At 38.9% G+C, this 24,959-nt stretch overlaps 1 protein-coding gene across 1 annotated transcript in view; it reads right to left on the minus strand.

Moving 5' to 3' along the window:
- Positions 1-24,959, minus strand: part of LOC128361321 (ephrin type-B receptor 1-like) — a 91,145-nt gene that overhangs the window by 50,326 nt on the left and 15,860 nt on the right. The window contains exons 2-5 of the mRNA XM_053321736.1: positions 9,741-9,805; positions 8,722-9,012; positions 7,875-8,093; positions 7,590-7,770 (exon numbers count right to left, since the gene is read on the minus strand). Of these exons, the coding sequence (XP_053177711.1) occupies positions 7,590-7,770; positions 7,875-8,093; positions 8,722-9,012; positions 9,741-9,805 (756 nt within the window). The remainder of the gene's footprint in view (positions 1-7,589; positions 7,771-7,874; positions 8,094-8,721; positions 9,013-9,740; positions 9,806-24,959) is intronic.

Raw genomic sequence — 24,959 nt, forward strand, 5'->3', positions numbered from 1 at the left:
TTGACTCTGTATTGAATGTCTTTGAAAAGAAAAAGTCAAGAGGTTGTTATATGTAGCACAACAAGCTAGTGAAGATATGCTCACACACAATGATATCTGCCATAAAGGTAACTACTCTCTGGAAGGTATCTAGAGTAGTCTTTAGGGTGAAGGAACATGTCACCGTCAATGTTTGGACCACAATGGAGCTCAACGGCGAAGGAATGAAATATATCAGGCTTTGGATACGCATACAATTCTTGTAAATAGGATCAATTCATTGTTTCTTTATCTCTGCACATTGGCACCAGCGATATCCTTTTAAGTAGGGATTTTGTGGGATACTGGTGCTTAAACAATTCTTAAAAAGGGTACCCATAATACCATAAAGAGTAAACAATGTCTTTCTTTGACTGCCATGGCTAAACACTTGTGTTAATTTATGTAAATTATATTATAAATCCATTAGAAGTCATCCTGTTTTCCATGTGGTATTTCTCTAATTTGGCTTTCTTGGTCAATTCTGTACATATTTAATGCATGTCTGTGTGTCCTGGGAGAGAGACAATGTTGGCATGTTACTAAAAATGGGTAATTAGTTACTGTTTCTAGTTACTTCCTTTAAATAGTAATTGACTTTACCAATTACTGCATATAAAAAGTAATTAGTTACTACGGAAAGTAGCTTTTGCGTTTCTTTAAACGTTCAATCCCCTGGGTAAAGACTTGCTTTTGATTTCCTCACAACCGCAAATCAGTTCAGTCTGTGGATTTTTTACCCCAGATCCTCAACTCAAACCAGGAAATCAAAGTTGGAATTGCAGCAGGCGTTCAGTACCATGTATTATTTACAATATATGACATTATAACTCTAGATACAAAGCTTATGTTTTACCATGAGGTGGCTACAATGACTCTAAGAGACAGTAAGGTCTGATAAGGCTGTATGTGTGTGTTTGTCTGCTATACTCTGCAAGTTCTGCAACTCTCCACTTATTGTCAGCTTTCAGTAATTGTAATCGAGTTAATTGTTACTAATAAATAAGTACTTATTTTGTAACACTGAGGAGAGATGCCTCCTCTGTTGCTTTTCCTTTGGTTTCTTGCATGTTTTTTTCCTGTTAAAGGATTTTTTAGGGAGTTTTTCCTCATTTCAGAGTAAGGACACTAAGGATACAGGTTCTTGTGTTGCTCTACCGATTTTAAAGCCCCTTGAGGCAAATCTATAATTTTAGGCTATAAAAATACATTTGACTTGACTTTGCAGTCAAACAGTAAATAAACCCTTAAATTAGGGTTGCACAATACAGTTAAAACCAACATCACAACATTAATAACAATATTGTATATGTTGTGATATAGCAATTGTGTGCAAAATCACATGTTAATAACAACTGAACCAATGAATTAACTAATCCTGGTCCTGTTTTTTTGCAGTTAGCCAGAGCAGAGATAATTTGGGCACTGATACATCATCGAAAATCACTGACTCCACAAGCAGTTCACAACCATTTGAACTGTAGGGGCCTGTGAGACACATCCTAAGAATAAAAAGCTGTGAAAGGCTGCAGGAGAGTGTTACAACTGGAGCCGCTGCATCTTGTTCCAGCTCTGTTGTGACTGCCAGACATTTTGCTGACTTTCTAGCCAGGCCACAGAAAACGCTTCACTCATGGCTCCACTCCACTATCTCTACACACTATTTGCTGAAGCAGCTTGTATCTCTGAAGTGTGAAATTAATTTGTGGATATATATGTACGACTATTACCAGTGTAAATCGACAGTAATTAAATATAGGATGATACGATTCCTATTACTGACTTTTTCTTTATGTAAATACAACAAAACTTTCTTGTTTATGTCACCTCTACTCCAAAGTAAACGGGTAGAAAGAATGCTATGGTTTCAAGAAATGGATTTACACTACTGAAATGCTTCCAATGAACCATAATGGAGTTGTCAAAGAGTAATAACACAACCAGCCACATCCAGTGGACATCAGGGGTTGAAGGCTGGTACTGTAGGTCTTAACATAAACCAGGACCAGAGTGACAGAGTAAACAGAGTGACCAACCAAGGAAGCAATCAGCATCATAGACTGTATATAAAGATGGATGTAGTGAGGTGTGACATTGGTTTACACTGGTTCTGGTTTGAAGCTCAGAGTTTCTGCCTACAGTTCAAGCCACGGTCTTCCAGATAAGGAACACGGGTTATTCCCTTTCACGGTCTGGAAACACACCCCGCTACCTCAGACAGAGGCTAGCTTACTGAGACTATCGAGTGGTGCACATTGGAGCTAACATTAGCTTCCACTGTAATCAAGTGACATTGAACTTAATGAAATATTGTGACAATAGTCTGACTCAGTGGGTGAACCAGGGCAGGGGAAAAGAAGCAGGCAAGACAACTGTCAATCACAGCTGTCAATCAATGCCCACATGGCAGAAATCAGAGCCTACCAGTCCTAAATCTTATTTACAGGGCAATACTTTCTAAAATGACCAATAATAAACTGATTTGAAAAGCAGAAAGTAGCGATTGAGAGAATGAAGACTGAAAAAAATGATCGGCTTAGTATTTCTAGAGAGATGTCGACTCCCATTTAAATAGTGTCAATTGATGTCAGGAAATTTCCGGAGTCAGCATTTAGCAGCTGTCAGTGGCATTGCACTTTAAAGCACATCCCCATTAGCTTCAGTCACAAGCTGTGGTAGACTCCTGTGCCCTTTAAACCTGTCGCAAAGTGGTCATACTACTCAAAATGTAATATCCATCAAGCTTCCTCACATATTCAAATTATCTTCGACTATAGTTTTCCCCACATGCCGCTCTCTCGCCACCTTCTTCTGTCTGTTCATGGCTCTCTCTCTCACTCTCACTTTGCTTTTTTATAGTCACAAATCTACCTTTCTTTGAAGTCATCTCATCAGGAGTGTCAATGGTTTATTACTCTTTGAATACGTGTGTGTGTGTGTGTGTGTGTGTGTGTGTTTGTGTCTTGAATAGGCAGATAGACATCTGGCTTGTCAAGGTCATTTATTCAACAACCTTGCTGATACACATAGGGCATGTCACCATGGCAACAAGTCTTGCTCCTTCTCTCTCCATTAGTTATCTCCAGATACCTCACTGTACAGTTATCTCTCCATGTCTGTCTGTGTCCAGCTGTCTAAGGATTTCAAACTACTAACCCTACATGTGCACATTGCTTGTCTGTGTCTACTTTGCACACACACACACACACACACACACACACACACACACACACACACACACACACACACACACACAATATTGTTTTATAGGAGGAACAGACTGAATTGTTGATTTGGCAATAGAGGCTTTTCATTAAAAATCTAATTAAGCAGTGTGTTGTGCCTCCAGTATGACACACAACAATCCATTAATGTTATTCTAATGTGTTATTCTGATCAACCACATGTATTAGCAGTGTTTTTTTAATGTTATTTTTTTTTTACTGAGTTTAAACAGTCTCTTGTTAGAAATTCAAGCCTCCTATGATTAACATTCTTTGAGTATTTTGGTGATTTTAGTGAGTGAAATGCAACATTTTTAAGACATCAATTGAAGCAGCTACTCCACAATATTCACAGTTTGTGTATTTAATAGCTCATTTAAAGCCTTACTTGGCGTGGACAGGATGGACAAAAAATGAGAACGCCTTTGAGGAAAAAAAATCAAGAAAACTCACACAGCCGAAAAGCATTCATATAAATGCAACAAATGAACTAACGAATGAACGGAGAGAGACAAAGAGAAAGAATATTCAAAAGATAAGAGAGATAGAGAAATGAGCACAAAAGAAAAGAATTCACAGAGAGAGAAAAAAGTCACAAAAGACCAAAAGAGAGAGACAGTGATTTATTCTTCTGTTTCCCTTGCTGCCTTTAACCAGCTGTGTGGAGTCACGCAGCGACCATGTTGATGAAAATTGTGTTAAGTTGGCATACAGACTCCCTGATCAATTATTAAAAACTTGGACAACTTTGTGTGTGTGGGTGTGTGCGTGTATGTGTGTGTGTGTGTGTAGTAAAAGGCCACAGATTTTAAAAAACACTTAGAGCATAGTTGGAGTCCACAGCAGGGGTAGGTTATGTGTTTGTGTGTATTAGATGGAAGTGCTTACATTTGTAGTGTATTTGAATATGTGTTTATATGCACGCACCCCCCGCACCCCCCACACACACACACACACCCTCACTTACACACACACACCCCGCAGAGTAGTTTGATGCTGAGCCAGTTTTGCCGGATGGTTTGCACAATATACAGGTTTGGTTCAAAATAAACACTATCTCTGTGGCCTGACACAAAACACACACACACACACACCAAGACAACCATCTGTTCTAATAGTGAGTCCATTCCTGCCAAGTTGTTATCAGCTGATTGGCAGGAGAGTGCACCAAAAAGATGCCAGCTCAGAGGAGACAGACAGGACATGCTCTGTCCCACGACATCTTAAATCAGTGTTTAAGCACATCAGCTTTGAACAAAGCACACAAGGCAGGTATATGTAGACATGCCATCACAGAGTCTGTCACATCATATCGACCGACACTGACTTTGATCAGCTAGCTCCAACTGTCACTTCGCTATCCAAGAATATCCCAACCAGTGGTGTCTTTCATTGGGGGCTTACTCCGAGCTTACAAACGACCCAGCCGAGGTTCAGAGAGCGTCTCTGTGAATATAATGAGACCTTTTGAGCTTTGTTGTTCAAGGGCAACAATGACACACTCAATATTTTTTTTTAGAGATCCACAGCAGGGACCGCAAAGACTTTAAATACCTTTCAAATACCACTTTAATTCATCCTGCAAATGGCAATCAATATTAACATAGTCAGAGTTAATCACCACTTCTCATGAATCAGGTTTTCTGCTCCTTCTGTCGACTCAAATATCACATGAAAAGAACATAGAAAAGAGACTGTGACACCAAAGGCTACGCTAACATTTCAGTCAGTGCATCTAATGTATAAAAACTATTTATCGGTTTCCTCAGTGCTCCAGGTTTTATCTTTTTTTTTTTACCTTTCTGTCCTTGGTATGTCCTCTTTTTCACTTTCTACCCAGTTCATCCCTCAAGAGAGCTTCCATTTCTTTCTTTTTTTCTTTCTATCTTTCTCTCTTTCTTTCTTTCATTCTTTCCTTCCATTCTTTCCTTCAATCCTTCCTTTCCTTCTTTCTCATACCGTTATATCTCTCCCACACTCTCTGTCAGTTCAGGACTAATTTGCAGTAGACTAATCTGGCTGGAACACGCTAAACTAATTAACATGGGATGAAGCGGCCTCACTTATCATCGCACCATATGTACATACATCACACACACACACACACAGACATGCTCACACACCCACACACACACACCTACACAAAATGGATGAGACTCTCCAGGGAGAATAAGAAATGACGGGTACTACTTTGGAGAGGAAATGGGGAAAGAGGGCAGATAAAAATGGAAACAAAAATAGTTAGAAATATATGGAACATTGAGGGAAGAGGAGCTATTTCTGTGCCATATTCACACAAGTCTGCTTCTATTAATATTAACATATGGAACATCGTGGGCTGCACCCTTGAGCAAAACCATCTGAAAATACACACACAGTAACATGCATGTGATTATTCAGCAAGCAATGCAAAAAAAATGACAAACTTCCCTTCCCTGTGCAACAACACATTTTCAATTCCTGATTTGACTCAGCATAGAGCAATCAAGCAGTGGGGATGTGTAGTAAAGAAAGCCAGGATTTAAATATACAGTAGTGAATTCAAAAGATAATGTCATATAAAATAAATAACATAACACATGTAAAAGCCACATTTTGGTATTTGGTCATTTTTTTATACTGTAATCACATACTACATTGCAAAATTCATTAAAAGTTTATGCTGCACATTAAAATCCTTCACAGAGCTAGAAAAATAGACCCCAAGCTCCTCTGATCTCTGCTGGTATGGTTATGGACGAGTGGGTACTTCAATTCATATGCCGTGGCACTTCCCTGCAGTCCTGCTGGACAGAAGTGTTTAATTCAATTTCAGTAATAATGAATATAAATCTCTCTCCTTGTCTTGTTGTTTGCTTGCTAGGGTTTAGGGCTGCACAGCTAAGGTCAAAACAGACAGGCCTAGTTGCTATTCTGGCATTTTATGCAGCTGAGAGAATGATTTTGTTAAATTGGAATAGAAACTTACATTGTTCTCTATTGCTATATAATATTATTGGTAGGGAACAAATAGCTGATGTGATAAGTGTTACCAAATGTTATTCTTAAATATGTATTCTTAATAATGAAATTGTATTATGAAAAGTGCCCTGAGATAACTTCTGTTGTGATTTGGCGTTATATAAATAATATTGACCTATGGAATGAATTGGAAGTTTAGAAATGCATTTCAGCATATTTGCAATGAATACAGATTAATACTGAGCAGCCCAATACGAGATTAATTTGTAACCTTGTGTCCCCAGTACAGGTCAAGTTGACCCTGTGATAATGAACTAAATAATTACAGCACTGCACTGCAAGCCCCCCTCCACCAAGCCCCCCTCCACCCTGCCTTCTATGTCATATGTTGTTGTATGGTATTATCAGTGTACAGTTTTGTACTTAACTTTTTTCTTTTGTTTATTTGATCCCCTCTTTGAATGTATATCTTGTATAATAATAATAATAATAATGATAATAACAATAAGTTCTTGCAACATTTTATGTATGCTTATGTACAGTTAGTGTATATATAGTGTATATTATAAGTAGACATTACCATTTATTGTGTTATTAAGTGCTAGGATGCAGGAATCAACTGTATATCTTTGTATTATAGGGCAGTTGCAGTGTGCATGGGCTTAAAATGCCCTGGAAAAGATGGTGTTAAGATGAATCTGCAAACAATGTTCAATCAAAATAAGCTTTTGACCATGAATGTATACAATATACTGTGTACTGTGTGTACATAAGATAGCAGGTAACATGTGTGTTATAGTTGAGGAATACCACATCAAGTCTGTAATGGAACAGGTTTAATATAACTTCAAACTATATTTTATCCAATGTGGACTCATCAGTACACTGGGTTTTCACAAGAAAATTGGATTTAATTCAATGAAACTGTAGGAAGATGGAAGGTGGGAAAATGAAGATAAGCTATTTATTTCATTCCAGCATGTTTGGTAACATCTTTTTGGTTGGTGATCGTTTATATATTGATCACAGTTGTGGTTTCTGCTTTAATATGTTTTGTATGGTCTTGTGTGTTTGCTGTATGCTCACTGAGTCAATACCATGGTCGCTGTGGTTGAATATTAGAAGCATGTTTACTGCATATTGATTTTTTTTGTTCGATATTGATTTTCTGTCATACTGGCTTGTTAGATTTTGCTACAAGACAATATGACTTTAGTGTACCATGTCTGTTGGTAGCAAGGTCATTAAAAAATAATTAATTCAGTCTACAGGTTATTCCCTCTAATATGATGTGCTGCAGTGCAGTATTTGCATGTGTGTTCAATTTTCTTCCATTTTTTATGAGCACATTTTGGACCACTAGGCCTCATTAATGCAAAGATTTACCTCGACACACGTTGCCATTGTCTGGTTCATAACCCGCCTTGCAGCTGCAGCTGCCGATGGGTACCATCCACTCCCCGTCTCCGTTGCAGTAGAGCTTTATGGGCACGTCCACTTCCTCAGCATTGGGGATACAACTTCCTCTGGCGATGACTAATGAGGTGGACTCTGCTCCAGTCAGTGTCTGCACAGAATCAGAATATTTGCACATTTATATGTTTGCAGAAACAGCTGCACCAGTGTTTGATGGATAGAGCAACACAGTTTTTAGTTAGTTATGATCCATACCTCTGGGAAAAAAGCAAAGTTCTGCACAACGCTGGGGCATTTTTTGTAGAATACCCTGACAGCCAGAAGGGACATGCAAGCGCCCAGATCCTGAAAGGCCAAGTGGAACCCTCTGCCTTTGGACAGCGGCCCGAAACTCCGAACTTCTGTGTTCACCTTCATCAGCCTTCCCCCGAAATCAACCTGGGAGAAACTCTCATCTGCTGCGATGGTGTCAACCTATAGTAGAGAGAAAAGAAAGAAAGAAACACATTTTTGACTCATCTGTTCCTATTCATTCTGGAATTTTAGATTTGCTAGGTAATATTTAAAGCTGCTGTAAATTAATGGATAAATGGACATGTGAAAACATACCATATAGATTTATTATAGGATAATTTAGCCTTAATTTGCTGTATCCACATGAATCTCCATGATGGTGCCAGAGGTAACTAGGAGATTTGGATGGGAAACTTCTGAATATGCTGACGAAAAAATTGGTTCAGTCTTTGTATACTGTACTACATGTTTGGGGAAGAAGTCAAATAAAGTACGAATCCCAGGGAGCACTGGGGAATCACATTCAATTGATACATTTTACATTTTAATAGCTCATAACTTGGTAGACCATGTTCAATAAACTCAGCTTTTAGGATGATCCACTTGTGGACTTTTGATCAATTTTGGATTAGAGCAGTGTTTTCCACAGCTTATACTGAACATACCCAGATGTTTGATTTCAATGTTTGATTTTTATCTATAGTAGCAACAAATGAGACTCATGGGTTTGCAGTTCTCAGGATAACATCAAAATTGTACTTAAATGCTAATGTATGCTATTCAAAGGGTCTATTTCCTGGGCAGTTACCTTAAGGAAAGGAGCATTTGCCCAGTACTCCACCCCTTTGATGCCCTCCGACACGGTCCTGTCGGTCTCCAGGTAGTAAAGGTTGAACGTCTCTTTGCAGGAGCCCAGGACACTGGGAATGGAAGCACAGTCACGTACAGTGAAGCGGATCTCCACGTAGATGCGCTGAGCCGCCCTCCTGTCGATGTAAGTGGTGAGGAGCCAGTTGTTCTGACTGGGCTCAAACACGTTGCACACCTGGTATGTCCTGATGGTGTTGAGGTTCTCATCATAGCCGCTCACCTCCTCCCACTGGGGATTATGTGTGTGTGGAAGGGGCAGGGGTATGGATGAGAGGGGAGGAAGAAAGGGAAGAGGAGAAAGTAGAGGCTAAAATGATTAATGGGTTTACTAAGGCCTGACACAAATTAAACTTTCTCTTTCCCTCCCTCACATTTTGTCTCATTCTCTCTCTCTCTCTCTCTCTCTCTTTTCCTCCCCCCCCCCTCCCTCTCACACACACACACACACACTCCCCTCCCTCATTCACTTTTTTCCCCCCTCCTCTACTTCTCTGTTCTGTGCTGTGCAGGGACAGCCATTCATCACAATTAGAGCCACTCACCTCAAACAAACCAGACCACTGTAACACATTGTTAGCCAAGCCTGTATTTAAAAAGTCAAAAGGAGTTCAAGAAGTGGGTGGAACCCATCTGGACCCTGTTCTACTTTATTCTATTCTATTCTATTCTATTCTATACACAAATCTAGCCAATCGTAATCTCTTGTGCTACACGTTTCAGATCTATTGGAATCTCTTCTACTCTGCATCAATAGCAGTTAATTGATGTCACCTTGCCACTGTAATTTCTGACAGACCTGTTAATGGAGCATTGTAAAGTGTACTTAAACTGCTTTCCCCAAGGGTGTAAACACACACACACACACACACACACACACACACACACACACACACACAAAGAGCCACTCACACATACACCTTTACACACGTTCAATACACTTTTGCACATTGTTCTTACTCCGTTGGCAGGGAACGATATCCAGCCAAGCTCAGCTGTCGCTGTCCTTGTATCCATCACTGTCTCTGTCGGACAAAAAGAGAGACAGACAGAGGGAGGGGGGAAAGGGGGAGCAGCAGGGAGATGACAGGTATGTGTTTAATTAATAGTCGGTTCAGATGCCAGCATTAGTACTGTATGATGTGTACCATTCATATTCATAGATGCCCAATTTATATCATTTCTGCAATCCTTCTCTCTTTCTCTCTCCTTTCTACCCTCTTTTTGATCAATGAGATAAGTAGCCACAAATAAATTACCAGGACTCTGTTTATGCTAATACAGTATACACAAAATTAATGAGACGCACAATGACAACGAAGGTAATCCAGTTAGAAAATAAAGTACATAGAAGTCGGCAGCAGCAATAACAGTAAGGAACAGAAAACAGTTAGCAGTGGTAATACTTTACATTGAGTAACAGGTGAAGTCTGTGGTAGTGAATGGTTTGTTTAGCTGGTAACAAGTGACGAGTAATGCTAATTAGAAAGCAGAAAAGGCTGGGTTAGGGTTAGTTAGATGTTAAGTTATTCGTATTGAAAGTAAAGCTCAGTAAATACATATCTTTACTCAATGTTAGAAGTAATTAACCAATTTAATGATACCAAAGGTGACTTCAAACAACTCAAAACCCCCAATGTGTCACATCTTCTTTATTTACTGATCATCAACAGCTACCTTTGCCCCTGCAACTGCATGAAACACTCCACTGTAAGTGATTCTTGAACGTAGTTAGGTTTATCAGTGGCCCCAGCTATCTGAATAAACAGCAATTTGTGTTTGTGTAGACCTCCTTTAGCAAAGGTCAGCCATGTCTCCTAACACTAAGATAAAATGTCCTATAGACCAGTCACAATCTGTCCACTAAACACATAGAGACAACAGTGATACCAGTCCTCCTATCCAGCTCCTGTCTAACACAGTTTTCCAGGGATTAGTGACAGTAATTTAATTAGGAAAAAACAATATGAATATGTCAACCATCACACATTTTCTGCAACGTTTATACTGTGAAAGCTATCTCTTTTTGCACAGAGTATGCAATTGTAAGCAACGTTGCAAATCATTGAACAGCACAGGTGTCTACTGCTGAGTTGTGCATCAATATGATGAAGTACTTTGCTTTGTCAGGAATTGAATCTGCTGGATGAGTCAAAAACTAACATTTCTGTCTAGTTATGTTTTCGATAAACAGTTTCCTGGTTGATTTTTTTATAAAGATTAATATTATTTTACTATATAATCAATATTGTGATTATATAATGTGTTATATATCTGTATCTATATCTATGTCACGCAACCCTAAATGTACCTAAATGTAATCTAATTGTAATCCCTTACACTACTGCTATAAATAACTGCATTATGCAAGGCGTCACTAATGAGAGAGCACCTGACACTAGCAGTTACAATAGTATAAATCAAATAATAATTACAAAGTGTGTAGGTGGCACTCGTCTGATCAAGGCTCCACTAATGACTTCATGTTCCCACCTGACCTTACACTATGAGCGCTATCTGGTACATTATCATCACATACAAATCCCACACACTGATTAAATCACAGCAGAGTGAGAGACTCTCAGTTTGCAACAAAAGGCGTTGAAGAGCTGAGAAGCCTAAAATAACTCAACAACAAAGCAACCTGACAACAAATATTCATCGTAAAAAACATGTCACTACATATTATAGATCCTACTCAGTTAATGCTGAAACATTATGGGTGCAGCCCCGGGGATGATTATGATCAGTCTGTCTTTTTTTCTTTACGTCTGACAGTTTGAAAATTGGCAAATAAAAGGAATATCAGGAGGGAAAAAAATAATTTACATTAACATTTCCATGCATGTTTATTTAAATGGTTTATTAAAAAGGACCGGTGTAAACATGAGGGTATTTTACATATGTAGTCTCTAGCCAGAAGTTACAAATGCACCCTTAAAAAATATAAGATTCAAATGATTCAATTATTAATTGAGGATGACGAGTTATTTTTCATCAAATACTAGCATGGGTAGTGCAGCAAATAATCAAACTCTTGAAATTTCCATTGTATTCTACTTCCCCAGAAACAAAAGCTTGTTAGAACAAATATACTTCACCATCACCTCGTTAGTGAAAACAGAGCAAAGTGAGGATAAACTTATTCAAACAATAGAAAGTGTTCAGTGTTGCTCTCAGCTGTCACAGGGACTGGCAATATAAAGCCAAAATAACAATGTTTGAACCACATGAGGGCTAAAAAAAATATGAATTTTACATTGTTGTCTCAATTATAAACTCCTGTGTTATTGTGCCATATGAGAAGATACTTGTGCTCCAATTACTGTCTTTTAATTAAACGTAGCCCCCCCCCTCTTTGGTGTTTCTCGTGGGCGAACTAAACTACTATATGTAAAAAATGAATAGTGACACGATGCAGCGAGCGGACATCCTCAGTTGATCGGGCCGACATAAGTTAGTTGGCATGCTGACAGCACAAACCCTAACATAGAACCCTTTGTAATAAAACATGGTGAGAAGATTCAACGACATCACACCATGAGGCAGCCGCAGGCAAACAACCCCCCTCGATTCTTGACATGCTCTCCTCCTCGTGCACTCTTTCATTCTGTCACCCTGCTTCTCATTATCTTCTCTCCTCCTCACACCCTCCCCACCTTCATCCTCTCCTTCACTCAACCTCCCTCTCTTTTATCCCCACCACCACCACCACCACCTCCCTCCCCTCTCTACCTTGGGTGCTTCTTTTTTTTTGTCAATGAGCTAGCCTAATTACAGCAGAACCCAGTTTTTCAGCTCTCCCTTGGGAGTGAAGGTCGTTTGGGGAAAATGAAATGCTTGTCATGCAAAAATGTAGTCGACTATCAAAATCTTACACCAAAGCTTACTCAAACGGTGACAATTGTCACTATCTAATTTGTAGCTTCAATGCGTTTAGTGACAAGTTGTCAACAAAGATTTTTTTTTAAACGATCCACAGCAGAATATAGACCCAGTTTATTCCTGCATGGCATATTTTTCCTGTTCGAAAATCTTTGAAGCTTGGTTAAAAAAAGAAAACAGACTAAAAAGGGAAGATGGTAATGGTAATATAGATAGAAATCCACAGTGTTGACTGAAGATATGTTGGAATAGTTCCTGTCGTCTTACAAGCTATACCTTCCAGCAAAGTATTAAAAGCAGGGGATTTGATTCAGGGCTTTGCTTAAAGAATAGAACAATGGCTTTTCACTGTCTGTACCATACCAACCCATCTTTCTGCTTCAAAACATGGTGTTAAAGGCATATTGTCAGGCCAATTTAGCATACAATGCACATGCTTGGCTGCTGATACACTTATCATGAATTGATTGCACTATCATACCCAGCAACACTTGGTAGGCCCCTGTGATTCATCATTTCATGTTATTACAACCCGCTGGATGAACATTATATCCAAGTGTGGGGAGATGAATGATAGTGTAACAATTGTGAGGAAAATATATTTTAAATAAAGCTAAAATCATACTATGACTTAAATACAAAAATTGAAATATATATATTAAAATTTAAATATTAAGAAATGTCTGATCAACTATTTGCCTTTTGGTTTGGTTGGTTTCATTTTTGGTTAATCTCCTTTTTATAAATAATAATTTAGTCTATCAAAATGTCATTCTATTCGGGTTTCATTAATTTGCAAAAATTCAAGGATTCTTTTTGTTCATTTTTCATTGTACCACACTGCATCACCCTCCTAAAAGTTGTACTGTTAAACATGCAAAATATCCTGGAAATTAGTATGAAATTGATAATAAAACAGCTTTTTTATTGACTTACAGTCCATAAACTGTCACATATGACAAAACCCAGTAAATAATAACGTTTTAAAGACTGAAACCTTTCGCTTGCTTGTCAAAACATCTGCGGATTAGCCGTCTTTGGTTTCATATCTTCTCTTTGTATATTTGTACAAATGACAGACTACTTGAAGAAGAACAACATAACTTAATCATATAAGCAAATCTCCTTTATGAATTTTCAGTTTTAAAGGGGAAGAAGCCTAATCAGAACAAAATGTAGCTGATGGTCTACGCTGGGCTTATTAGAGCACATCTACTCATCAGTCTAATTAACAGCGCAAAGCACACACCTCTCTGTGCATAATAGGGTATACTCTGCGATCAGCCTAATTACTTTTGACATATTGGAGGCTGTGATCGCAGTACACCCACCTCCCCCACAGTGATGCACCTCCTCAACCTACACTACACAATGGCATGAAACCAAAAACCATTTTATGGCAGAGGAAACAGCGGGTAAATCTGTGCGATATTGTAGCAGTCAAGGAGGCTGTTAAATCCTTGTTGTGGCCCCCAAGGGAGAAATCAGACTACTACCATCACACATGCTGAATTAGAAGTTTTTATTGTTTCAATGCCTCTCTCTCTTACAATGTGTGTGTGTGTGTGTGTGTGTGTGTGTGTGTGTGTGTGTGTGTGTGTGTGTGTGTGTGCGTTTGGGTGTGATGTGTAAGCACAGGTGGTCAGATGGCAAGTGAGGTCAGTTAATCTTATGCTAATTAACATACTATGTTCTAACCAGATTACTCTACTGCTCAAAGACTGCAAATTAAAACCTGATTTATGTGAATGTGAATGTGTGTGTGTGTGTGTGTGTGTACTGTATGTACTGTATGAATGTATGCCTCTGAGAGAAAGTGAGAGAAAATACGCCTGGGAACATCACACTCGTGGATAAATGAGCACACCAAAATAACACGCAGGCACGCACATACACAAGCCAAACACATGCTAAAAGCCCTCCTGGAGTGAAAGACGTCATACCGCCCGCAGACAGAGTTGTTGACCAATCAGTCTTTGAAGTGGAATGACACAGCGTCACGGAAGGACAACTCAGTCAAGAACACACATTCAGAAGCAGATGTGCACAAATCAAATATTAATTATAACGATGGTCTATACAGATAACATGTATACACACACTAATATACACACAAACTCTACGCAGAACTCACGCAGAGCAGGTTTCCTTTTAATGCACCCTCTCATGACCTCAGAATCAATTAGGGTGGCAATTATGCACCAGGCTCTGGAAATCTAAAAAACACTCTTCCACACATGAAATCAAAGCAAACCTCTCCCTCAGGAAAGTATGTAATTAAACTACAATACAAGGATGAACAGCTGAAACAAAAAACTGGACTGGATTAAAGGAGGGAAAGAATGAAAGCAAGTGTATCTATGTTGCTATCACATTTAAGGTCCTTTCAAAATTTTTTTTTTTTTTTTTTACATTAGGGCCCAATGGAGCTCCAGTGGGCTCAGAGTCTCAGAACTGCTCTTATCTGCACGCGATCCCCTTCAGCTACTCTTTGGATTATACACAGCCTGCAATGTCTCACCCGATTATTTTTACATGCAACATCAATCTGGAGTGTTGGCTAATGGGCTGACCCTGTTGTCTTTAAAGAGTCTGCTCAGCATTTTAAAAACACATGGTGTCAGCAAAAAAAACAGACATAACAACGCAACAACAGGAGATTTACATGACGAGCCATGGGTGTTGCAAACAAAATTACAATTCTGCTACTATAGCACGACGCCTTCATGTCATAAATTAAAGAGAAAGTTTAGTCTTGGGGCACTTTATTCTCTATCCACTTCATCCAGAGTGGAACAAGCTTGTGGATGCTGTGTTTACCTCAGCATCATGCAATTACTGGACTGATCAGACAGTAGCAGCTTCACTCTGAAGAGATACACCTTGGAAGGATGGCTAATATAACTAGCATATTTTATTGTGTTATATTTTAATTGCCTGATTTTACTGCCTCACTGTAGTACCTCAATGCTTTGAAAAGTGCTGTACAGTATAGCCTAACACGTTTTATAGTAGAGCCTGACCAATATAGCGGTCAGTTGATATTATCATGTGATATTGGCTTTCAATATATATATTGGTATTGGTATATATATGTTGTCCGATATGTGCTGACATAGTTTTATTAGTAGTTTTATTATAGTTATTATTTATAATGATCAAATTCCCAATGAAGTTAATTGTTTCAATGTGCCAATGTCATTTTATACAGTGTATTGTTAAATTGTAAAATACCATGAGCTTCATTACATGTGTTCATTATATTACAAGTGTTTGATAACCACATTTGAGGAATCATTGCAAAAAAAATTATGTTTTTTGTATATATGATTATCGACCGATATATCGACATCAGATTTTTTTCTACTTTTTTTGTACTCCAAAAATCCAGTATCAGTTTTTTCATTATTTGGTAGATAATGTCATGGTAAGTTTATAGTCATGAAAATATTGAGTTACTGATCTCACAGTGAGGCTTATTTCATTGTTTTGTATACTCGCTACATGTATGCATCCGTCAACACGTCTACAGCGACTGTAGCAGCTCTCCAGGGCCTTTACTTTGCTGTCTTTGAGCTAAATGCTAACATCAACATGCTAACATGTTCACAGTTAAAGGTAAAAGCAATTTTCAAAAGGATGAGTTTTGAGTTTTGTTATAAAAGTTGTTGAGTGAGGTGCACAACCTCAACTCTGCAGGTCGGCACCTCCTGAGTCTGGAAGTGTAAGGACTGAATGCAGCATCACTGTTGGCGTCAGTCCTGGACTGAAGAGCAGATAATGTGAGTCAGCAGAACACAGTGATCTGTAAACTGTGAGGAGGTCACTAACAATAACAACTTATTTATATGGCACTTTACAAAAGTAACAACGTGCATTACAGTAAAAACAAGTTCAAACTCAAAGCTTAAAAATGAAGATAAAATAATCAGGACTAGTTATATAAATGACACAAATTACCATCAGTTAAGAAAAAGTGATGGGATGAAATGACTTTTGAGCAGAGATTTAAAACTTTTCAGGCTTTTAGGGAGGCCTGTAAAAAAAGAGTTACAGTACAGTAATTGAAATGACTAAATTGTCCTGCAAGAGAAATGTTGTGACCTTTGACCTTACAAATGTTAAAGTGGTAATTCCAAAAAGTCTTCTCACATTTCTTTGTGCTTTCTGATAATACTGGTATTTACTTCATTCTTGATTTCACCTTCTCTGCGTGTTGCACAAAACAAATTAGACACATGGGGTTCTCGGTCCTGGTGTATTAATAGCTAATCTCTGTTTATTTTCTTTCACACACCACAGGGCTTCATTTTTTGGCACTCCACCATGTGTACCAGTTTTTTGGAAAGGCCACCCTGCAGACTGGCAGTGTTAGTGTTGATGCTGAACATGAATGGCACTGAGCTAACAGTTGCACTTTTGGGGGCATTTAAGAGTTGGTGCAGTGATGGTCCAAACTTCATTTACATTACTGCTTTCTCTTGCTAGTGGCTACTTTAGATGCATCGCCATTTTCCCTTTTTTGCTGCAGGTGATCTGTTGTTCAATTCTGAGGTGTTTTTTTTTTTTTTTTGCCAGAGGACAGTCTTGATCAAATATCACTGTGCCAGGTTCCTGTTGAGGTTGCAGAATCACTCTTTGTGGTGTTTTGCCTTTTTTAGCCTCAGCTCCTGTCAGCTCTAGTCTTATTTATGCACATTTAAAACCAAGAAGGGTAATTCAAGAACATCCATGCCTCCCAAAATATTACACTGTGTCAAAAAGATTATTCTGAATCGAGTCAGTTCAGGTGACATGCAGAACATTGCGAGGAATCAGTAAAACAAGCTAAATTGGAATTTAAAAATGTGTTTGAAGATTAGGTCTAAAAGTATAAATCAATTGTTGCTGAATTCTTCATACGCTACTTATACGAGCTCTTTAAACAGCAATCAATATTGTATTCTCATAAAAGGCTCTCTGTATAAATAAGTTTCTCATCTACTTTGCAGTCAAAATTATTTGTTGACTTCTTAGCAAATTAACTTCTAAAAAAGGATCTTAGTTGATTACTGCAGAGAAATAAGTTTGGAGTGGTCAAACATTATTTTAGTACTCATTATTTATTTATTAACTATCATTAAATCCTGTGGCTATACATCATAAACTGGAAGGTATGCATACAAGCATCTTTAGTGCCTATGGATAGTTGTGTATGTTACATTGTGTATGATACAAAAAGGTGATGTTAGCTGTGATGACAGCTGCAAATAATCATTTTCACAATTTACTTTTTGTTTATAAAATGTCCGAAAATTGTGAAAAAATGCAATTGTAATGTAGTTGTAATAAAAAAACCTCTGGATAAGCTTTATTACCTGCCCAGTACCAAACAGCAGGAAATGATAGCAACTTGATGTTAAACATAGTAGGACATCTGACAGCTAAAGAATCAGGTTAATATAACAAAATTGTGGCCAAAAAAAAACCCAATATATAATTTATTTTTTTTTAAATGCTGCCAATATAGCAGCTGGATTACAGCCAGAGAGCAGTTGGATAGCTCAGTAGGTAGTGCTACTGTTTTTGGCACAGGAAATGAAGCGTTTGATGCCCAGTCAGGGTGGGATAACACATATCCAGCATGGACCCTTAGGCAAGATCCTTGATGCATCAAGACTAATACTAACTCAAATGTTGCCTAGGCAAACAAGGTCTGTGTCAGGTGTTGAGGAACCAGGGCAAGCTGATAAGAAATTAACTACTGGAACAGAGTGAAGTTGTTGGAATGATTGTTGAGTTTTTTAAAGACAATAATGATCAGTAAAATATTAAAATCAATTCTAAAAGAAACAGGGAGCCAGTGGAGAGAAGCCAGGATTGGTAAGAAGCCTAGCTGCTGCGTTCTGAACTAGTTGGAGGTGAGAGAGAGATTTTTGTGTTCAGCCAGAAAGGAAGACGTCATAGTAACCTAGGCGGGAGAAAATGAAAGCATGCTAAGTTTTTCCAGGTCAGCGTGGGAGAGCATTGGCTTAAGTTTAGAGACTGTTCTTAATTGCAGGTAACATGATTGGGCAACTTTTGTGATGTGTGGATCAAAATTTAAATCTGAGTCAAACAGTACTCCAAGATTTCTGGCAGTGGGTTTCACATTCACACATCTCAAAGCAAAGAAGTACAACAGAGAGCAATAACAAGGCCAACGTTAAAAAGACGAAATTAGAATACAATGAAGGAGATTGACAAACTGGTGATGTCTAATCAACCGGACATCATGTTGATCGACAAACAACAGAAGAAGGCAGTGGTGATAGACGTAGCGATCCCAAGTGACAGTCATATCAGGAAGAAGGAACACGAGAAGCTTGAAAAATATCAAGGGCTGAAAGAGGAGCTACTGTAGGAAAGATGTGGGGTGTAACGGCAACAGTGGTGCCAGTGGTAATCGGAGCACTTGGGGCTGTGACCTACAAACTGGGAGAGTGGCTCCAGCAGATTCAAAGGAAAACGTCCGAGGTCTCTGTCCAGAAGAGTGCAGTCCTAGGAACAGCTAAGATACTGTACAGAACCCTCAAACTCCCAGGCCTCTGTTAGAAGACACACCACTCCCAAGGGTGGAGTGGGGATATATATCATATTTGTTGTCCAGAAAAATGCCTTTCTAGAAGGCTATGATCACAGCTGGATAGCTCAGTGGTTGAAACTATAGACTTTGATGCAGGAGGTCGGGATACAATTCCCAGTCAGGGTGAGGTAACCTATATTATATATATATATAGAAATTCAGTGTAACGATAAGAAATGGTCTCCTGGGACAAATCATAGGTGGACTAGGGCTGATACAAAAATATATGTTTAAAGACAGACCTGAAAAGCTGTAGCTAGCATGACCAAAAGATTGCCCAAACAACAACAACAGGTGGTTAACAGACAACAAATGAGCTGTGTGGATGCAATTTAAAAACATCCATCCAGAGGGAAACACTTGGTAGACGTTTTCAGGCCAAGTGCTCCCACAAAGCAGCGTGGTTTCAGAGCAACAGATCTTTAGGATCAGACGTGCACAAGTGCAACCAATGCCTTGAGGTACCAGGTTGTTTTTCTCATTGCTGACAAGTTGTTGTTGTTGTGAATGGAGGCTGGGTGAAGCACGGGGCCGCTGTTAAAAAGAACAACCAAGCTGTCACACATGAGCACTTATCTGTGTCACACTTTCTTATTGAGCAAGCATCCCACACAAACACACACATGCACACACACACACATACAGTCAATCTTAGACTTTGTGGTCCCTGTCTTTGTTTCTCTCTCTATCTTCTCCTTTGTGTCCCTCCCTAACCCTCTGATTCCACCTTTCCTCTCGTTCGCCTCTCGCATCTGTTGTTAACAGCCTTGACCTAGAAAATCTGTGGTGTCATGATTTCATTTGATGAAAGAGGACATGCTCGTCAATGTTGGAAGAAAATAACAATTCATCTTTGTCTTACAGAAACCCGTCTCAGCTTTTCATGACCTGAAAAGAGGCTTGTTAAATTTTCCCTTGGTACCTGTGCATTATGACAGTCTAAGACATTCTCCATCAGCTATGTTGTTGCAACAAAAAAACAACCCAAAAACCTGAGAAATGTCGGCACCTGTATAGCACCAATAATGTTTGATTTCTTTGCAAAAGTATAGTTTAATGAATTGTCAATATGAAACATTGTATGTGTAATTCAATGTAACAGTGAAACAGAGCACACCTGTCAACAAAATACATAATTTTTACAGAACCATAGACTGTATAAAAGAAATGGACGTAACATCCGTGACGTCACCCATTGCTTTGTGGACTGCTGCTTGGAAGCCAATAGTTTTGAATCTAGGCAGCGCCATCTTGAAAATTTCAGGTGCATGCCGGGAAAAAAAGAACACGGATTCTACCTATATGGGCATGAGGCGGACTCATGGGCGGAGCCAACGGCAGAGCGGGGAGGTTGCGATTGGTTGCGAAGGCTGGATCTCTAGGACATTGGTCAATCAACCTGTCAATCACGACGTAGCCACGCCCTAATGCATACCCTGCTTTATCGGCCAAAATTTCACAAATGAACATCTTACTGCATTGAAGAAGGCTTTAAACTAGCGATTGAGACCATAAACACATTTTGAAAACGTTTACTGAGGTTAGAAATCAAGTGAGAAATTGGCGAATTCTCCATTGACTTGTATAGAGATGGAAGTCCTTTTGAACACAAAACGGTCGCCCCCTGGTGGCCTTTTGATAGAATGCAGCTCTAAATTACTTCCGCGTTGGCCTCATTTCAGAGGACGAGAACTCCCCGCCTGGATTGCTTGTAACAGAAGTATCTCCCTACAACTATAATCAGTGTTGGGAAGGTTACTTTTGACATGTATTATGTCACAGATTACTACATTTTATAAGTAATGTAACTATTTTAATTACTTCAATGCATGTAATTTTTTTTATATTTGATTACATTTCTAACACGTTTTAAACTGTGCAATAAAGCTGGGTCCTAAAAACATACATTTAAACAAGACCGCGTACACCTCACTGTCAACCTCATTTCCAGCACTGAAAGATTTCCTTGTCTGATGACCTGGCCACTGACCTTGATTTGGTCAGCTGGTCACAGGCATGGCGGACTCAGGGTGCTTAGAGCAAAGAGAACCAACCAAAAACAATGCTCAAACTTTGAGCATTAGTGTTGCACTCAAATTTGTCCCAATGGCTTTGCTGACTAATGTTAAAAATATGACAATAGAAGGCGTTGCTGCACAGTGAAAAGATGCAAGGCAACAGAATGAATGTTATATTCTACTCTATATGTTAGATTCTCTTTAGATATGTTTGTAATCAACAACAGTTTGATTAGAAACTGTAATTTAATTGCACATTTTGTCTCTGTCACTGTAACAGATTGCAATTAATGCTGTAACATGTAACTAGTTATTCCCCAACACTACTACATGAGTTTTTAAACAAAGGGGTGTGCAAGTCACTAAAATAAATAAATAAAGACTTATTGTCTTTCAGAAAATAGGCCCGCACAACAATGAAAAGAGAACTTTTTTTTTAGAACTGAAGCCTGTCTTTCTCTCTCTGTGGAAGAAAACTTAACATGAAACTGCCACAAAAAGAGACATGAACACACACACACACACACATAAACACAAGCGCTGTGTGAAGCACCCAGTCTGTCACTGTGGCAGAATCCTTTGTGCCTTTGTGACTAACACAAGGGGAACAGGCCTCTAACTGACACGCTCTGTTTTAAGGAGAGCGACGCCTGTAGACGCCACATTAGAAATCCTCAGATGCTGGATCATTTGTTAAAGTGAATGCTCAGCTCGTTGATAGCGCGAGTAATTCACAGCGGCGACATGAGTGGGCATGAGAGAGGATGATATAGCCTCTGTAGACACTAATCAAAAGGTTATGTGACAACTGTGGAACATATGTTGAGAGAGATGGAAAGCTGTTTGTCCTGCTTCGTTAAATGGAAATAAAACACAGTTGAAATCTGAATACATGGAGAAATATAACAGGGTTTGAGAGGAAAGGAAATTTATATGTTACCATGTTTAAATTTGTGTATCAAGTCTGAACAGTATGGCCTCCATATGTACAAAGACCTAGGGCAATTATTACTTATAGTAGGGCTTATAATGTGGAGATAGCACAGCCGCTGCTTTGGATGCTGAGCTAATAGCTAGCAAATGTCCAAAGATCCTGATTAAAATGCTTAAAATACTGGTGTGATTTTCTTAAAAGTATAACTGAGGTGTTATGGCTGTTACCACCCACAAGATTTATCAGTTAGCAGTCAACTACTACCTAGTTGTGTACTGGCCTGAATATATGATGCAGTCAGCTAGCTTGTTTTTGACTGAGAGACTCCTCACTTTGGTGTTCTTTTTGAACACCAAAAAGCTTCCTGAAGCCTGTGTTTACATTTATTTCTTCCAATTTACATATATAAATATATTAATTGTGTGTTGGCCTCTGAGTGCTGCCAAAACATAGATTACCTATACACAATTCGGTGCATGAACACATCAGGCTGTAAAGACCGGCATTTTTACCTTGAGGTGGACATGCAAAATGTATGATCTTTTGGGTAAACAGCTCCTGTCAAACAGACTGTTGTTTTAAGACAGATTTGAAAAATTGTGAAAATATAATTTAAGACAAAACATTTGCCCAAATGTACATATTTTCCCCTGTTTGTATGATGATGATGTTATAAGATTATCTTCTGCTTTTAATGGGCTTCTAATATGACTTTAATACACTACAAGTGAATTCTGTAATTGGACGCATTTGGTAGAAACTGGCAATCTACTCAACTTTTAATATGACATCTGGGGCACACTGTAAATGAGACAAGTTTAACTGTCATAAAACTCATAAACTAAAAAAAAAAACTATGCAGCAAAACCCAGTAGGGCTTTAAATGTGTGTGTCTTGTGTATCTCTTAGCTGTCAGAAATGAAAGATGAGTTGGGACATGTAATCAGACGAGGCAGAACTGCTAGCTACACATTGAGGCATTACAGCTCCATACGCCAACATTTAATCTCCAAGCCCCATATTCAAAGCCCTAATCCCCTACATTTTTCCTCAAATCAATCATAAATAAAATACATCTATTTTGTAAACTGTCAATAATTTTGAAACCCAAAAGAGTCCATCTAAGTGGAGCATCGAAATCATTTTCAACGTGACTCTCGATCAGAACAAGCCTGATGGAATAGGACTCAGTAGCTGAATAGAATTCAGCTGAATGGAAATGGGCCACAGTGTGTATTGTGTGTTTAAGTGCATCGACACTGCAACTCAAACTGTGACAAGCTCATCCTATTCACAAAGAAAACATCCACAGCAGCATTACAGCTTCTTACATTTCGAAGTGGAGAGTGAAACTGTTGTAAAAAATTTACATCTCAAGTGTACTGAAGACAGCAGCAAGCAAACATTTCTGTACATTTCGTTTTTAGACATCCTGCGGTAAAATATCTGCCTCTTTAGCTACAAAATAATCCATGATATTCACCAGCTAGTCGCTAACTTTATATTTCTGCTGTTTTGTATAGGGCAGGTACTGTACAATTGGTTTTTAGAGCTTTTTCTCTGACCAAAAAGTTGATCAGATGTAGATGTTTTAAAGAGCACAGATTACAGCTAAGGTGCAATGGTGTGAGTACCCACAGTGTTACATTTTCAAGGGGGATGTAGTTCCTTGCATGATCACAAAATAATCCTCAACCCCAGGAACCCCTGAAGCATGCCTCTTTTTTTCAGACAGACAGAAGAAAGAAATGAGGAGTGCAGTTAAATGAGAGATAGCATTGAGTTACAGAAGCTAGTGGAACAGACACTAACCACATATGACATCATGACTTCAGCTTCTCTATAAAGCTCTGCAGAGCTGAGGGGAACGGCAAAGTTGGGTAATAATTCGCTGTGGGTTCATCACTACAAGTGACCCCTTCCACACAACTATTCCTGTGATCATGAGCGCCTGACTATGTTTTAAAATGGATGAGTAAATTTTAAATGATGCATATTTGGAGGTGTCAAATTTTAATTTCCAACAAGTTTACTGCATTTCCAAAAATCTAATCACTTAGATTTAAAACAAAAAATAGAGAAGGAGCAACTGAGCCTCCTCTGTTTCAAACACTTTCATGCTGTGAGGTTAAGCTCTGATCTGTCTGTCTGTCTCTCACTTACCCCTTTTCCACGAGGAGCCAGAGCCTGACTAAGCACCGATTCATTGCTTTTCCACCGCCAAAGCTCCTGCCCAGAGCCTCAGAACGGGAGCCAGAGCAAGCACCAACTCTTTGCCGGTCTAAGGTCTAAAGCAAGAACCGATTACGTCAGCGGGGCTATCGTTTATTAGCCGGCTAGCGTGGCTAACGTTTATTAGCAGGCTAGCAGGGCTAACGTTTATTAGCAGACTAGTGGGGTTAACATTCATTAGCTGACTAGCGTGTCATTTACAGAGGGTTAAAGATTCGTTGATTAAAAGTATTTTTATCTTTTGTTTTTTGCCAGAGCTCTTCTTCTTCTATTTTTGTTCTTTTTTTTCTTCTTCTTCTTCTTCTTTTTCGTTTCCGGCAGGCTAGATGCCTTGCGCCATGTTGCTGCCTCTCACTGGTGAATCATGGAAGTGCTTGGATTAGCACCAACTGAGCACTGGCTCCAGCACGGTAGAAAAGGGATAACTGAGCTGTCAGCCTGCTCAGATGATCTGCGACAGGTTCGACTGAACCAACTCAAAGGTAGGTCCAAAATGTTTGATTTCT

Source organism: Scomber japonicus, chromosome 7 (genome assembly GCF_027409825.1).
Source record: "Scomber japonicus isolate fScoJap1 chromosome 7, fScoJap1.pri, whole genome shotgun sequence".
Classification (NCBI taxonomy): Eukaryota; Metazoa; Chordata; class Actinopteri; order Scombriformes; family Scombridae; genus Scomber; species Scomber japonicus.